The 18,148-nt window shown below is 31.4% G+C and overlaps 1 protein-coding gene across 2 annotated transcripts in view; it reads right to left on the reverse strand.

Moving 5' to 3' along the window:
- The window catches only part of Ddx1 (ATP-dependent RNA helicase Ddx1), a 193,717-nt gene that overhangs the window by 144,780 nt on the left and 30,789 nt on the right, over positions 1 to 18,148 (reverse strand). For both annotated transcript variants that reach the window (XM_035363517.2, XM_085825251.1), the window contains 2 exons: positions 9,091 to 9,220; positions 4,398 to 4,442 (listed from right to left, as the gene is read on the reverse strand). In XM_035363517.2, coding sequence (XP_035219408.2) covers positions 4,398 to 4,442; positions 9,091 to 9,220 — 175 coding nt within the window. The remainder of the gene's footprint in view (positions 1 to 4,397; positions 4,443 to 9,090; positions 9,221 to 18,148) is intronic.

Here is an 18,148-nt window from a genome sequence, read left to right on the forward strand (position 1 = left end):
CAACTTACATTGAAAGAAATGTTTAATAAAGTAAACAAATAAATATTAAGCTTTTTTTTTTTTTTTGTAAATTTTGATACCCTTTAGATCATAATTGTTTTTTATTTCATAAATTACGGTTTCATAGTTTTAATTTTATAATTTCTGCATGCCATCTTACCAGATTTAAACTGATGATCTATAATTTGGAAAAATCGATAATCCGGAATCGCCAAAGTCCCGACGAGTCCGGATTAACGGCTTTTGACTGTATTGAAAAGTTACTTGATAAATTTAAAATGTCTGATTGTAAAACAGCCCAAACTCCCATTGAACCAAAATCTACAGCAGCTGATTTTCAGAAAGGAAATGCATTTTATAGCCCATACAAAGAATTAATTGGATCTTTACTTTATTTAGCATATATTACAAGGCCAGATATTTTATTTGCAGTAAATTGCTTAAGCAAACTGGAGAAGCATCCTACTGATGTTGCCTGGTGTGCTCTAAAGAGAATTCTTGGGTACTTGAAAAACAACTTAACTTTACAAATGATACACAAAAAGGGTGATTTGGAAAGGGCAAACTTATGTTTGTATGTAGATGCAGATTGGGGGGGGGGAGATACTCAAGATAAGAAAGCAATTACTGGTTACTTTATAGTGTTTTCAAACTGTCCTATTATGTGGTGCCGTAACAAACAAAAGTGTATTCACTTGCATCAACAGAAGCTGAAATAATTGCTTTATGCAAAGGTATTCAAGATGTCTTATGGATAAAAAATGTAGTAAATGAAATTTCCAGTGTTAAAAATGTTTATATTTTTTAAGATAACCAGTCATGTATGAAAAGTATTGTTAATGAAAATGTTTCAGGTAGGTTGAAACATATAGATATAAAATAAGTTCACGTGTAAGACTGTTAAAGAAAATAATATTAAAATTGAATATGTATAATCAAGTTTACAATTCGCAGATATGTTAACTAAGACTCTGTCTAAAACAAAATTCTATGAACTATTGTCATTGAGCTGTTTAAAAACTGTGTACTATAATGTGAATCTTTACTATAATGTGAAATTAAGGGGGAGTGTTGAGATATTTGTAATCGCATTCTTATTGCTTAAAAAGAATAATAGCTCTGTCAGGTCCAATGTATTCTGAAACTTAATCCTATTTTATTTGTTTATATTTTCTTTATGTTATTTTTTGATTGATTGTTTTATGTGTCTTGTTTGTGATTCGCTAAACCATGATCTGCTTCAAAGTTATATATATAGCCTCTGTAAACTTTTTTTTTTTTTGTGGAGGGTGACCTCCTAGTGACTGACACCGCCCATTTGTTTGCGTTCTTCATAAGAACTCTGAAATTTTCATGCATATTTGTCTCCAGTGTGCCATTTGCGTTGATCAATTACCTTATTTCAAGTGTTATATGATTTATTTAATGAACTTTTATAAGTTTCTCATTGAATTTAAAGTAAATAATTTATTGTTTCAATCTGAAAATAGTAAGATGGTCGTTACCCACGTTGTAGTACAAGCCTATCAGCTTGTAAAAGTATTTTCATATTCACAGCTCGAACGGCTTTCTCAGATGCTGCTTCTAAATTTTTTTAATTTAGGTATTATTGTACCTTTCCAGCTTCGTCTCTTTAGGGGGGGGAGGTTATCTCCCATTAATATTTTTCCCCCTCTAGCCTTACGGGCAATCTCCAAGTTAGGCAGTTAAAGTAGCAGAGGCTACTAAAGGCTGCTCTTGCAAGTTTCATAACATTTTTCTCTCTCTGTGCGTGTTGCTCTGTAACAAATGTTTGTTTTTTGAACCATGGCATTTTAAATGTTCAACACAGCCTAAATTAACATATGCATGAACCAGGGACGAAGCAATAATACTAAATGTTTTCCTGTCTTATGCTTTGAATGCTTTGCACATTGATTTGGAAAAATGTTGATTTATTTCAATCTTAACTAATGCATCCAATCACAAGGAAATAAAACTTTTTCCAATACTTATTAGATTTATAGATAGGAGTTACAGAATTAAGAGTAAAATTTTTAGAATTTAAATCCTTACCTGGTGAAACATGTGATATTGTCAGTAACTCTTTAACTACCTGTCTTGAGAAAAATAATTTAAAATGAAAAAAAAAAAAAAAAAAAAGCTTTTGGTCTTTGTGCCAATAATATGAATTCTAACTTTGGAGCAGCTGATAGATGTGCAGAAAATAACTTTTTTGCTAAAGTGAAATGGAGCCTTAACCATGGTTTAAATGGAGTCAAAATGTGCAGCATGTATTATCCATAACACTATAAGAACAACAGCTGATGGTTTCCCACTTAATACAGAAATGATTATCTCTAAGATACACTTAAAATCTTATATTGTTCAAAAAAAAACATTGAAAACTTTCTGCAACTTCATAGAAACTGATTTTTCACTGATACTAGAGTATTTACAAACAAGATGATTAACATTACTTCCCACCATTGAAAGGGTACTCCAAATGTTTTTGGAAGGCTTATTTTCATCCTCAAGAAAATGTTGAAGGCTTATTTTCATCCTCAAGAAAAGTATTCCATGCTTATTTTATTTTAAAATTCATTGAAAATCCACAGGCAGAAACTTGGCTACATTTTATTAACACTCAGGCTTTAATATTTAATAAAAATATTACAATTGAAAAATCAAACTGTGTTTGTATTTGATGTAATTACTTCAACAGATGCTCTGAAAGCTTCAATATTGAGCAAGATAGAGAATAAAAGAAACTCTGGAAAAACATGAAGATGATGGCAATGTGTCACAATACGAAGCTATTGAATTTCAAGAAGCTATTGTTTCATTTTATCAGACCGTTGTTACTCATGTGGAGAAATGGGCAAAAAAGTATTTCAAGAGATGGAAATGTACAGCTGGATGATATTAAATGAAATCCCTCCTTTAAGTCAAGTTGAAACAGCTTTTTTGTTAACTAATAAAATTACACCAAATAATAAATTATTGGAAATTGATATGTATGAACAATATGTTTATCTTAAATTTTGTGTTATATATATGATATGTATGAACAATATGTTTATCTTAAACTTTATGTTTTATGTTATATCATGGAAGAAAAATATTGGAATGGCCAAAAAATAAGATATGCCCAGTTAAGGGGTGGATGGATCTGTTAAATTTTAAAACATTTGCACAGATTACTTGTTCAAATGTTTTAATATTGCTGGAGTTTTTCCTTTGTCTTCCTGGCACTAATGCTGCAATTGAGCGAGTATTTAGCACTTGAATAGTTTTGGACTAGTGATAAGACATAGCTTAAAGTGGACACTTGGAAGGGTATATTAATCACTGAAATAAATTTTAATGAAATTTGCACGGACTTTTATAAGATCAAAAAAAGAAAATGATGTTCTAAGAAATATTCATGCTTCAGTGAAATATAAGACTACTTTGTAAGATTCTAACCTGTGTACTTTTAAATTACAGAATCTTAAGAACTGATAAGCGAATAATCGCTTCAGTTCAGCAGACAAAGAACAAAATGTACGAAAGGTGAAATTACCCTTTAATATTCCAATAAAGTTTAACAGAACTCCTTCTTGGAGTTTTACAATAAAGCCTCTACTTGAGCTTGAACTTAGGAAACTAAGGAATAAAGCTTACCTAATCTTAACTAAAAAGATATAGCCAAAGCTATAAAAATTCTAACAAAGTTGGCCCCTTAACGCTAAATAATGGCGAAACTATCAAGGGCCTAAAGTACGGAAGAGTGTAATAATAGCTTAAGAGAGAGTAGCCCAAAAAGGCAGATGCACACTAGTCAGAATCACTGGTTCTCTCTAACGAAGTCAGTAGAACTTCACAGTTAAATATTTCTCCTCATTTGCAATCAAACACGATTTTAAAAATACGTTCTGGCTGGAAGTTGTAAGCTTGAAATTAAGAAAAGATAGGACGGTAACTTTAACTCAAAATAACTGTTAGATAAATTAACATAATGCTTACAACTTCATTAAAACAATTTAGAAAGATTACAAATTTATTATTTTGTTTAAAAATGAATAATGCATTAAAATTTTTTTAATAAAAATCATTATTAGAAATTAACTTATATATTATTATTAGAAAATTTAAAAAAAACTATTTATTTTGATTTAAATTTAAATTTATTTTTTAATTTGATTTAAATTTTTTTAATAAAAATCATTATTAGAAATTAACTTATATATTATTATTAGAAAATTAAAAAAACTATTTATTTTGATTTAAATTATATAGATATATAGCATCCTGAATTTCGAACTTTGAAATCTGGTCACCTTACATGTAAGCAATTTTTAAAAATACATCAATGCAAGGTAAATTTTGTTTTTCTATAAAAATATGCAAATAAACAGATAATAAGATGAGTTTACCTAAAGCACTTCCTCGGTCAAAATAGCTCATTCTCCATTTAGATGCTAAAAAAATGTATTCAAGTTCTTTAATTACAAAATAGATACAAAAAATATATTAAAAGATATTATAAGATCATTTCAAAATTTTGTCTGTGAATATAGCAAATTTTAAATATGTGCTTTTTAATAATAAAAACACATGCACAATAAAATTAATAAATACATAGATAAAACATACTGTATTTGACAGCATATAAGACACACCCTTATGTAGAAGGCCACACACACTGAAAAAAAGTAACAATAGTCCGCACGACAGCGCGGCACCACAATAACTTAAAATGTGGTTTCTTTTAGTTCTCACGTTTCGTAAAAGCCAAATAAACATTTATTTATTTTTTAAATTGTATTTTTTTATAAATTTTGTATTTTTTTAAAACAAATAGTTTTAAGCACAGATACCGACATGTTTATACAGAGTAGCACTGATACCGACACATGTGTCGGCTGAGTCAAATAAAGTCTATGTAAAGAAGGAAAGGCCCCATAGACGTAATGTGACCGTCGAACCTGTTCGAACTCCGACATCAGCTTCGAGCTTTGGTGCTTTTTAGCGACAGATATTTCACACATGCGCAAAATAATTATGTCAGATGTAGAAAAAGTTATGCGTGTCTAGACCTTTAACCGGGCTAAAAATAACATTCAGTATTGAAAGTCAACCTGTGTCCTTCACGTATAAGACGCAGGTAACTTTTTTGAGACCAAATTTAGGAAAAAAGTGCATCTTATATGCCATCAAATACGGTATCTAACTATTTAATACAATGAATTATTTGATTATAGTAATTATGGTGGTATCAAAATGCTGTAATAAGTATTCCAAAAATTTTAAATAATAAAAAAATTACAACTTTATGACAATTTAATTTTTTTAAATATTTATGTGATAATGTTAAGAAATAGTTTTTTTTTTTCCCCCTTGACATTGACTTCTATACTGCTGACTTATTTTTTAAACTCAAATCGCAGAAGAGAAAAAATTGGCAAATTAAGATCACATACAAAAAAGGAGAAAAAAAAAAAGAAACTTTAAATGACAGAATTTTGAAGGAACCACTGAAAATTATTATTTTATTTTCAAAAATGTAAATTCTTATTCAAACAAGTTGTAATTCATTTTTCATGTGGCCATAAATCAGCAATAGCAACTTATTGCCATGAGGAATGTAATTTTGAAAGCAGCAAACTAGTCACCAATGTGAAAGTGCCTTTTTCCAAGCAATGTTTCATACTATAGCTGCATATAGTTCCTGCTGTATATACCTGTTGATAGTTATTCTCGAAAATTCAAGTGGATGCTATACTGCAGGTCATCATATAATTTTCCTGCATGATTTCTACCATTAAGTTCTGAAACTAAAAAATATTCATGCAATTTTTACCAAGCTCCCTTAAATTTTAAAATGGACTTGTCCACCAACTGTTTTTGTCTTGCCAGCAAAGACAAACCTTCGCAAACTACACGCAAATGGTCATGCCATTACTTCTTACTGCTGAACTTTAAGTCGGCTTAGTACAAAAACTGACCAATCACAGCGAAACGAACATAAACTGACATTCAGTCTGAGATTTTGCCAAGTAGGCTGTATATTCACTTTCTCTAACTATTGACGGATGATTTGAAGCTTAATGAGTAGCATAGACAATAAAAATGGATGAAATTTAAGTTACAGAGAAGTAACACATTGTTCAGTAAGTCCTGAAACTAAGAAATCAACATGCGTTTCACAAAATTCATGTTTATTCATCAACATAATCACTGTCAAGAGCTATACAATCATTCTAACGCTTTTCTAACTTTTCAATACCATGCTTGTAAAACGATTTTTCCTTGTACCCAAAATAAGCTTCAGTGGCAGAGATAACTTCCTTGTTCAAGGCCAAATTTTTTCCTTGGTTCATCTTTTTTAGATCAGCAAACAGCTAGTAATCACTGAGGGCTAGATCTGAAAAGCATGGTGGGTGGGGAAGCAGAGTGAAACCCAACTCATTCAATGTAACCAGTGCTTGCATTGACATGTGGCATAGGGCATTGTTTTGAAGATGTTTTGATGTTTTTTTTTTCTTCTTCATGTGCGGTTTTTTTTTTTTTTTTTTTTTCCTCCACTGTAATAGGCGCTATTGACTGATTTTCCCTTTTCAAGGTAGTCGATGTAAAATTATACCTCGCGCATCCCAAAACAATAACGCTATGACTTTGACAGCTGACTGTTGCGTTTTTGGACACTTCAGATGGCTTTTGCCAGGTGCACACCACTCAGCTGACTGCCACTTTGACTCCAGAATGAAATGGTGGATCCATGTTTCATCCATTGTCACATACCAACACAGGAAATCCTGTTTACTGCGAGTAAACAAAGACAAACAGCTCTGTAAATCATCAACTCATTGTTACTTTTATAGCATTGTGAGCTCGAGTGGCAGACTTTTTTTGGGGGGCGGCCTATTTTCATGCCCAACTTTTCATGTAAAATTGTACACGCACTTCCAGTTGATATGTTTACCATCTCAGCAATCTCATGAATTTTTAGTTGTGGTTATTCATTACGATTTTTTACACTTGTTTCACATTTTCCGGAGTGACTACTTCATTTAGCCTACCCGAGCATGCCGCATCATTTGTATTCGTGCAATCGTATTTGAAATCAGCATACCACCAGCAAATGGTTATTTTCGATGGAGCAGAGTCTGGATAACATTTTTCAAGCCATTGCTGAGCTTGCATGGTAATTTTGCCCATTAAATAGCTATGTTTGATCAACATTCGAATTTCGTTTTTGTCAATTTTGTCCACAAATGCACAAGTAGCGTCAGTTTCACCACAGTAGCTTCGCTGTTTCTGGTCTGACTGCCATGAAAATCAGACACATCGTCATTTGATTCTTTCGAACAACGAAGTCGAGTTGATATTACTAATGCCATCTGTCTGTTAGTCCCGGGACTTATTGAATGACGTGTTAGAAATAAAGGCATCGTATTAGATATTACGAGTTAATATTACAATGTGTTCTAATTGCAAGGTAGGTTTCTTTTAAATAAATAATACTGTAATAGTTAACTGTAGTTTATCAATGATTACATTTCACTTGTTATGTTCTTACTATAACTGAATCCTTCAGAAATTAAATTACTTACATAATTTTCCCCCTCTCAATTTTTGGACAGTAAGTAAAATAGGGGAAATATCCACCAAAAGATGATATTCCTTTCTTGGAAGAATGCAATAGCTGCATTTTTTAATTGATGAAATTCCACTCAAAAATCATATCATTTTGTCATGATTTTGAATCTGGTGAGGCATTTATTATAAATGAAAAAAAGCTTAATTTCACAGTTCTTATTACTTACTTTTGGTTTTGCTATACTGCCTGGCATTGAAGAGCAAAAAATTTAATTAAACTAATTTATTGGTTAACTGAGATACACGGATGACCTCATAAAACATAATTTTTTCTTTGCAAATGCTTTACAACAGATTCTCACTTTCAAAAAAAAATAAAATGTAAGAGTAAGATTTGCTAAAATTACAAAAAATCGTTATGTCAGACATTCCAAATGAACACATTATTTTATGAAGTTAGGAATTCATTAATTATTTTTCCCTAGTAATGGTGCTGATTGCAAAAAAGAACACACATTTTATTTATGGTTTTCGGCATAAAATTTGATTTATTGGGCTATACAGCTGTATTTTGCAATTATTTAATACTTTTTTACTTTAATCAAGTTTATTATCAATATTTTGTATTCCATTGACAGATGTGAAATATAACACTAATGTAATAAGATGATTTTTTTTTAAACAAGTCATTTTGCTACAAATCATTTAAAATTCTTCCAAGAAAATTCAAACTTTCCATTTGACCTAAATACAGATGACAGAAACAAATTTTTGGCCACAAATTCTCTAAAGAAACCCAGTTTACCCCCAACGTAACAAGTTTATTAAAAACCACAAATTTCAAAATGGTCACACGAATTTTGTGACAAAAACACAAGATACAATAAATACAGCTTAATTACTAATTAAATATCATTTTTAATATGTTTTATAATTTTGTTAATTAAATTAAATTGAACTATTTTTGGACATTTATTTACAGATAAATAAAAATCTCCAATTAGATAATTATTTCTGGATGGAGTGAGTACTGGTTTAGTAACTTTAGGAAATATATTTTAACAAAATCTAAAATGAGTCCTAGGTACAGAAGAATATCAGAAAATTAATAAACTTAAAAGAGAATTTTTTGTAATTGTTATATAAATTAACCCTTCCCCCCCCAAAAAAATAGAAGCAGGTTATAAAGAAGAAAAATAAGAGAAACACAAGTCACGTGGCCTTTTACTATTAAAATGTATACAATAATTTTTTCTAAAAGCTTATGCTATAACAACACAGTTTGATGTAAAAAAAATAAAATTTTTGTTTTGAAATCTGATTCTCTAAAAATCTGCTTTTTTACTGTTTATGTTCCTTTATCTCAATACAACTCAAACGTAGAAGCCACTACTTACAAATACACAATATTAAGATGAAACAAAATGAGCATTCATTCTGAAACATGCAATATCTCACAAATCACACACAAATTAACATTATCTGAATAAATTTAATATTAAATAGGTAAAGAGAACACATCATTACACTGTGCAGAACCTCCTCCAGTGTCAGACTTTTTTGATTTTCCACTTAATTGGTCACTCAGTGTTTCCCAAACAATTTGTAAGATTGGCAAGCAAAATGCTCCTGTTTTCCCACTGCCAGTTTCTGCTGCCTACAGAAGACAAATAAAAAGAAAACTGGTAAAACATATTATATGCACAGTACCTGCCACTTGTTAAATGCAGCTGCTTACTATATTCTAATTTTCAGGAAACAAAACAAATATATACTAACCAATAGAAGAAGGTGACATTTATTAAATTTATTTCCACCCCTTGAAAAATTCAAACTGTCAAAAAACTATTTCTTCAGATCCAAATTAAACTCTTTGTGACTGATAAAAGCCATTTACAGTTCATTCATTTATCTTGCAACTATGCATTGCTTCACTAAAATGGGTTTAGCAGAAGTTTCAGCCATATAGTTAGAATCAAGATCACCTGTAGGTGTTGGGAACCCTTCTTTAGTCCCTGTCAGACACTGTTTGTAAATTTCTTTGCCGGCACAAGAGCCGAAAGTGACAGAATATCTTTATTTTATGCTTAACAAAAGCAGTCCACCAAAGGCATTGGAAACTGATTCTACATGAACCAATGTTTCCCAGAATTAAAGGAAAGGGGATGTTTAAGTAAAAACTGATTTTCTTTCTCAAACACCAGCTGATAGAAAGTGAATACACACATTAATTTTGCAGGATACTCTCAGAAAACATCATGAAATGCTTTCTTGCATTACCGTACATTATTAGTCTTTGAATTTAAAAGAGAAGTGGTCACTGTAGACTGAAGAAACAAAAAATTTATTACATCTATAATAACCACGATAATAGTGACTTGACAGACAAAGTGCAAGTTTCCTGCTGGCTAAACAGGAGTTTGGGATTTGATCAAACCACTGGAAGAATTTTCTATTTGTTATGTGCTTGGCTTGTAGCACATGAAAAATGCCTGATAGAAATGATTTAAGCCTGAAAGAAAAGGATAAATTGCTGAAAAATTATATGTTTGATAAATGCAGCCACAGAGAATCAGCATTTAAAATGGGAATTTCCAAAACAGCATTGAGCACCTTACTTAAATAAAGAAATAAAAGTGATAAAAAACTAGTAAAAAATGCAACTGTCTCAAGGAAACATAAAAGAGATAGAAAATAGAGGGATGCTGAAACTCCTCTTCTAGAATGGTTTTAAGTTACAAGACTAAAAAATCTTCCAATTTCTAGATTTCTTTCATTCACAAAAGTTGATGAACCCACTAAAATGGTAGAAGAAAATTTTGGGCCAACTGGTGAATAACTCACAAGATGGAAAGAGAGAAATAACATTACTTATGGGTAACTACATGATCAGAAGCAAAGTGTAGATCATCATTTGGCTGAAAATTGGATAAAATATGTTTTACCCAGGCTTCTAAAAGAATATAAACCACATGAAATTTATAACATAGATGAAACTGGTCTGCTTTACAAAGCATTACCAGAGCTCCTTTTAATTTTTAAATTTGAAATAGCATCTGGTTTGGGGGAATTAAAAGAATGAGTATGTTATATGGATGCAACAGATGAGCACATACCATTAGTTATTTAAAAAATAGAAAAACCTAAATGTTTAACACTAGAATTAAGGCAACGGTCATTTTGACCATATCTCCATTTTAATTGGACATAACTTTTTAAATTCTTTATTTATAACTTTGTTATTTTTCACTTTTTCTAAAAACTCATGAATATTACATGATTTTTTTGTCCGTTTCAAATAATTATTTTTGCCAATATTATCGTTTGTACCTAGAACTGTGGTTATCAGTCATTTTGACCATATCCAGAAAATCATACAGTTTTCGTTATTTTTTACACTTTTTTTTAGCTATTTTTGGTTTGCTGATAAATATAAGGAATATTAATATATAAGGATTCGCAGGAGTGGATGGGGAGATGAGGAGGATGGAATAAAAACACCTGCTTGGAATTTTTGCATGCCACGTGTCTGCCCGTTTCTCTTGGGTTAGAAAGGTTATTTTTCAGTAGATACAAAAGTACTTTACTTCATTTGGATTGTTTTGTTGTTCTGCCCTGTTTATCATATCACATAGAATCTTTGGTAGAGAATATCTAACGAAAGAAGAGATGCTGAAAGTTTTTGAAAGCCTTTCTGATGATAATTCCGCTTCAGAAACTGAACCTGATGAAGAATTTTATACGAAACTATATCCAATTTATTCAATGAGGTCTGGTTTGTTCCTACAGAGATAAATGAATACAATTCGTCTGATGGAGAATTTGTTCACAAAACAGAAAAGAAAAGTAAAAATTTATATCAAGAAAATATTACATTGCCTTCTACTAGTATAGTTTCCAGAAGTGAAATCAACGGCAGTAAGTCGAGCTCGAGAAAGTAGTGAAAGGCAACAAACCAGAACTCGAGAATGAGGGAGATGTATCCAAAGTAAGAAAATTCAAAACAATGAACAAACAGCAAATTATGGTTCAGTTTAGAAAATAGGAAATATTTCTACAAGCGTTACAGGGAGACTTCCTCAGCAGAATGTCTTATGAGAAGAAGCTGGGCCATCTTTGTACACAAGGAGAAAAATAACTGATAGTAACTCAAGTAGTACATGAAAGTAATGCTGACATCGGACAATTTTTTTACTTCACTGAAATTAGAAAAAGAAATGACGAGCTCTGGGTTAAGTTGCATTGGCACAATAAATTGTTCAAAAAGAGAAGTACCTTATTCTTTTAGAAATATGAGAGATGAGCTCTCTTGTAGTAAGATTGTTAAGCATGTCAATATAACACATCTTATCAAGGGAAAAAACAAGAACGTCTTGCTCAAGAGTATCAGGCACCCAACATTGGAAATCGCATCTGATGAAAACAAGACATCAGAAGTTGTGAATTTATACGATTTGACCAAATATGGAGTTCAATTTTGGACAAGATGAACAGAAAATACTCAGTGAAGTCCTTATCCAGACATTGGCAAGCTCAAGATTTTTTTTTTTTTCCCCTTTATATTCTTGATTTGGCATTAAGTTCATGGATAATTTACAAGGAAACAACTGAATATAAGATTATCAGGTGTTGTGATTTTATTTTGAATACGATTGTGGATCTTTGAAAGATGTACATTTCATCCAAAATTCACAAGCTTCCTGTATCTCATGAAAAGAGAACTGATATTTGCATCAAGCCTTCCCATAAATTTAAACAATGCCAAATAAATGCATGCAAAGATAACAAAACTCTGAATACTTGTGAATACTGTAAAAAATATGTTTGTGGAACCTGTACAGGTAAAATTAAAAAGTTCGTAATCTGTATACACTGCAAAACCGAGTAATGTAAGTACTAACATGTGTAATCTTTAATATATTTATTTGATATAGAAAATTTTTATAATTTGTAACATAATAAGAAATTTAAAAGTATCTAAAGTGATTTTTTTTTTCTTTTAGCTCTTCATTATATTATATTATCCTTTGATTAATATATTTACTCACTTTATTTTGCTCTTTGTTACATTAAATTTTCTTTTGGTCAAATGTATTTACTCAATTTACTTTATTTACTTATTAAACTAGCAAAATGTATCATTAGAAGCATTAACTTTACATAATATTAGCAAAAAGCGAGCCTTTTCTTCTATTCGGAGCAAGCGGTCAAAATGATGCGGATGGTAGTTATAGGTAGATGGAAAATGCCGTAATGCTAGTATAGAAGAGCCAAGAATTTTCCTTTAACTAAAAATATTCAGAAAAACCAAAAAATAGCTTTACTGTTAGATAACTATGCTGCACGCCTCTCTGATATCATTCAGAAGAACATTAAATTAAAGTTTCTTCCTGCAAATATGACTTCTCTCATTCAGGCTTGAGACCAATGTATTACCAAAGCTTTCAAATGTCATTACAGAAACGGTATCATTCAAAACAGATACACAAAATTGAATGCTGTGAAAATGCAAGCACTTCAAAGGAGGTAACTAAGTTGCAATTTTTGCTAGAGGCTACCATATTACAGTCAGTGCATGAGAAGCAGTCTCCGAGAACACAGTTTAAAACAGTCCAGCTTTAGAAAACATGGTTTTTATTTAGACGCCACAAAGGAATTGCAAGGCATTTTTAATATTTTGAATATCAGTGAGGAAAATGGTAAAGATTCATTATAGGAATATACAGGGTGTTCGGGATAAATTTGACATATTTATAATTGATTATATTTTTCCGTAGGTTGGAGGTATTGACACACACACTCACACTACTCGTCATTTAAAAATTTGGACCTTTCTTCATTCATATACAAGATGTCAGAAAGGATGAATGACTGGAACCTACCTGAATCATGGAAGAGAATAACTTGCATCATAATGATTCGTGCCGGCCATCAAAATAAGGATATTATGACTGCTGCCCAATGCTCCCTAAACACAGTAAAAACAATCAGGCATGAATTAGAGACTTGTAATGGTGACTACGAGGATGTAGCAAGAAGAAAGATCCCTAGCAGACGATCTGATTGTGTTCATACAGCAGAATTCCTCGCAAATCTGCAGGAACAGGTGTTGAAGAACCCTGGCATTGGAATTCGGGCTTTGTCGTGTGAAATGAATGTTGCAGCCTCTACTATGAAGCTTGCACTCAATGAAGACCTTTGCTACTACTCATACAAGCGGATTTTCTTTTTCCTTACGAAACTGTCAAATTTATCCCCAACACCTTGTATATTGTACAGTCAAAAGTCGTTAATCCGGACTCATCGGGACTTCGGCGGTTCCGGATTATACATCATCAGTTTAAATCTGGTAAGATGGCATGCAGAAATTATAAAATTAAAAATATGAAACCGTAATTTATGAAATAAAGAACAATTATGATCTAAAGAGTATCAAAATTTACAAACAAAAAAAAAAAGCTTATTATTTATTTGTTTACTTTATTAAACATTTCTTTCAATGTAAGTTGTTTAAGTTGCTTTGTTTTTTATGTGATAATACATTCTCTTTAATTCTGTAAACAGACATAATTTCTTGTTCAGTTACAAAGTTATGCTGTTCAAGTCCTATAATTGCTGTGTCGAGAATACAGACTAATTTGTCAATCGAAATTTTTTCGTTTTCGATAACCTCTGTCACTTTCTTCGCTATCGAAAGCGAATTATAATAACGAGGAATTAGATTTAAATCATATCAAAGACGGAATACATCGAGATGAAATACTACATTTAGTAAGGAATTATAAGCCAAATAAAAACATCTGCCCTGAAGATAAGGATAGTGCTGACAGATCAACTTAAGGCCGCAGAGCAGCGTGAAATTGATAAACAGATTTCGGAATGGTTAGGTCATTTTTGCAGCAATTCCACTTTTGTTAATTGGACTTTGAAACATACTTTCGCTTTGTAGATCCTTTACATATTAGTAAATATATATCGGAAATTCTATTTGACATAATCGAAAGTTCAAGCTTACTTTTATAAAATTGCTCTAACAGTTTGCAAAAAATAATAAGCCGGATCCAATTAGAAGAATAAGGAACAACGCAATCTGCAACATTAGCTGAAATAGATAATTTTAGCTTAGCTTATACTATCCGTTATACATTAAACGTGCATGTGTTAACGTATTATGCACACGCATATTCACAGCCGTAAAGGTCTTACGCGTCAACGCGACGCATGCGCAGAAAGTTTGTAGCTTTAGATTTTGGCTTAGCTTATACCGTTCGTTATACAATAAACGTGCATGCATAAAGGTATTACGCGCATGCGTCAACGCATCATGCACAGAAAGTTTGTAGCTTTGAGGTCCGGATTATAGATCATTCCGGATTATGGTCGTTTGAATTAATGACTTTTGACTGTATTGTAAGCATTTTCTTCAGATTTTTCCTACGACTGGTTAAGACTATTGAATACTGGTAGTTTGATCTGGTTTCATATCATGGTTAAAGGGCTGGATGCATGGTCGATTTTTCTAATTTTCCTCATATGTAATGCAAATACAAGCCAGTTTCCCTTAGAAAGTTGTTCAAAATGACATCCTTCTTCAGGTCGATAGCCGGTATTCTTTGGCACATTCGAATAACCTAAACTTTCCTTCAGATTCTACAGTGACCTGTTATAAGCAGGACAATGATGATAGTGCTGACAGATCAACTTCCAACCAGCGTTAATGATAAACAAACGTTAAAGTTTAGATAAACAAAGGATATGCCTTTATCCATTTTAGCAATTCCACTTTTTGTTTAATGGACTTCAAAACATACTTTGCTTTGTAGATCCTTTACATATTAGTATATATATATCAGAAATTCTATTTGACAAAATCGAAAGTTCAAGCTTACTTTTATAAAATTGCTCTAACAGTCTGCAAAAAATAATAAGCCGAGTCCAATTCGAAGATTAAGGAACAACGCAATCTGCAACATTAACTGAATTAGATAATTTTAGCTTAGCTTATACCGTCCATTATACATTAAACGCGCATTTGTAAACGTATTTTGTGCATGCGCACACGCGTATTCGCAGCCGTAAAGGTCTTACGCGCATGCGTCAACGCTACACATGCACAGAAAGTTTGTAGCTTTGAGGTCCGAATTAACGACTTTTGACTGTATATAAATTCAGAATATGTATTATGTATATGTATATAAATATATTATATATATATAAACATTTATTAATCAGAAAAATGATCTTCCAGGAAGAGAAAGAAAATTTGTAATTTTAAATGTTAGTGAAGTAAAAATATTTGAAAATTTGTTGAATTGGTGAAAGCAAAAAAACTGGTGAAAAATAAAATCAATTAAAAAGCCTGAAATTCATATATATATATATACATGTAATATAAACAAAGTCAGAAATAACTGAAGAGCAGGAGGAGGAATTTGGATGGCGTAGAAGTGTTGATACATAATGACTAAAAAAGTAGAGGCAAATGCAGATTAAATCTTTGGTTTTATTTTCAGCAACATGTTACGGCTACACACAAGTCGGCGCATTAAATGTGCCTATTCCAAAAGGCTTAAATTTTTTATAACTTTGTAGCAAGAAAGCAGCAGCAGACAGACAGCAGTCTAGCTATGCCAAAGCATGGAAAGCAAGTGTGTTATGCTCATGCTGAAATCTTAAGTCAAACTTAGTTTTGGTTCTCAAAGCATTTTGATAGGACAGTTAATATTGCTGTAAAATTATTATTGGCTGCTTGAGTTTTAGTTCTATTTAAATCACGAGAATTACGTAACAGTCATATGATATAGATTTCTCTCGAAATGACGCAGTGCAAATAGATGCTGCTATTTTTAGAATAGAGAAAGGAAACCAACCTATGCTGCTAATCTAATCTTTTACATATTATTTATTTTTCTTACTTACGTACATACATATGGCCTAGAATATTAATTTTTTAATGCTTTTAAAAAAGTAGACATATATGTACATCCCTAAATATATCGAAGAAATTAAGACAATATATTAAAAGTACATAAGTCCCCGTATAAAGTAGTAAAGGCCGTTTGGCATTCAAGAAAATTCCTTTTTCTCACGGCAATTTTGGGAAATATGGGCTTCCTTAGAGAAAACCCTTGGTAGTCAAAGGGTTAAATTTAGCAGTAATACAGAACTCGAAAGTGAAAACAGCCAGTTAAAAAAAAAAAAAATGAAAGCTTTATATTATTATGTTCAAGGGGGGTTTCATTTACACACATATACATGCTTTGAGAGCATTTGGGCTAAAAATATCTAAAAACAGTATATCTTTAGACATTCTGATTGACAGCCTTGCACATTGGAGATAGAAATATTTTATTCCATACAGTGTGTTGCCACTGCTTCCTTTGAAATTGTTGTATTTCTTAATAAAAAAGTCAATAAAGTTTTTAAAAAAATAAGAAATACATAAAACAAATTCAAAATTTAGGCTTCCAAATGGACATATTTGGGGGGAAAACTATGTTATTCAAAATTTGATGACTCTAGGCAACGCTGCTTTTCACAATGCAAGAAGCATGCATACAATCATGCAGATTCTTTAAATATAATACAGGTCAATAAAATTTGGTGGCAACAATTTGAAAAGTTATACAGCTATCTATAGTGATTCAATGCAAAGTGTTTTTTCGAGACCAATAGACCTGTGCTAACCCTCCTTTGGCCTTAAAAAAAAAAAGAAATCTGAAAGCCTTCAGATTTCACATTACTCCCAAAAAGGTGTTTTTTATTTATGTTTTGTGAGTTACCTTTATATATTATATATCATGTTCTTCACACTTAAACCATAAAATTCAATTCAACAGCAATATTGCAAAATAATTTTTAAATGAGCATATCTTTACAATTTCTGATAAACAGTCTTGCATGCTGAAGATAAAAAAGTTTTCTTTTTTTTTCCCCCTGTACAGTGTTGCCATTGCTCGCTTTGAAATCGTTGAGTTTGTTAATCAAAAATTCATTAAAGGGTCACAAAATATGAAATGGAAAATAAAACAAATTCCAAATTAGGGCTTCCAGATGTCCATATTCAGTGGATGATTACGTTATTCAAAATTTGATGGCTCTAAGTACCGTTGTTTTATCACAATGCAAGAAAAATATATACATTTATGCAGATTTTTCATTATTTAATTTCTTGAAATATAATGCAGGGCTCTAACATTTGGTAGCAAGAATTTGAAAAGTGAAACGGACATTTAAAGTTTTCGATGCACAATGCCAAAACAAAATTAATAGCTCTTCTGGGTTAATGCACTTTGGGCTAAAAAGAGAAGGAGAATGGTAACTGAATGCACTTTTCCAGTGTGAACCTGAAAAAACATGATGTTATTATTACAAGCAGATGTAATGTACTAGCAGCAGCAAATCTTTGAAAATTTCAAAACTTACTGACTGAAATTACAATCCTGTTAAAAAAATGAAACAATGATTACACTGTGCAATGACAACTGACTCAGATATTTATAGCCAAGTCATATATTCAATTCATACGACCATCATTAGAGCTTTGGATTTGCGGAGAGTAGGACATACCTGGTGCAAACAAGTT

The sequence above is a fragment of the Stegodyphus dumicola genome, chromosome 10 (assembly GCF_044657685.1).
Source record: "Stegodyphus dumicola isolate Sdum_Otavi_A_Nest chromosome 10, ASM4465768v1".
NCBI classification, from domain to species: Eukaryota; Metazoa; Arthropoda; class Arachnida; order Araneae; family Eresidae; genus Stegodyphus; species Stegodyphus dumicola.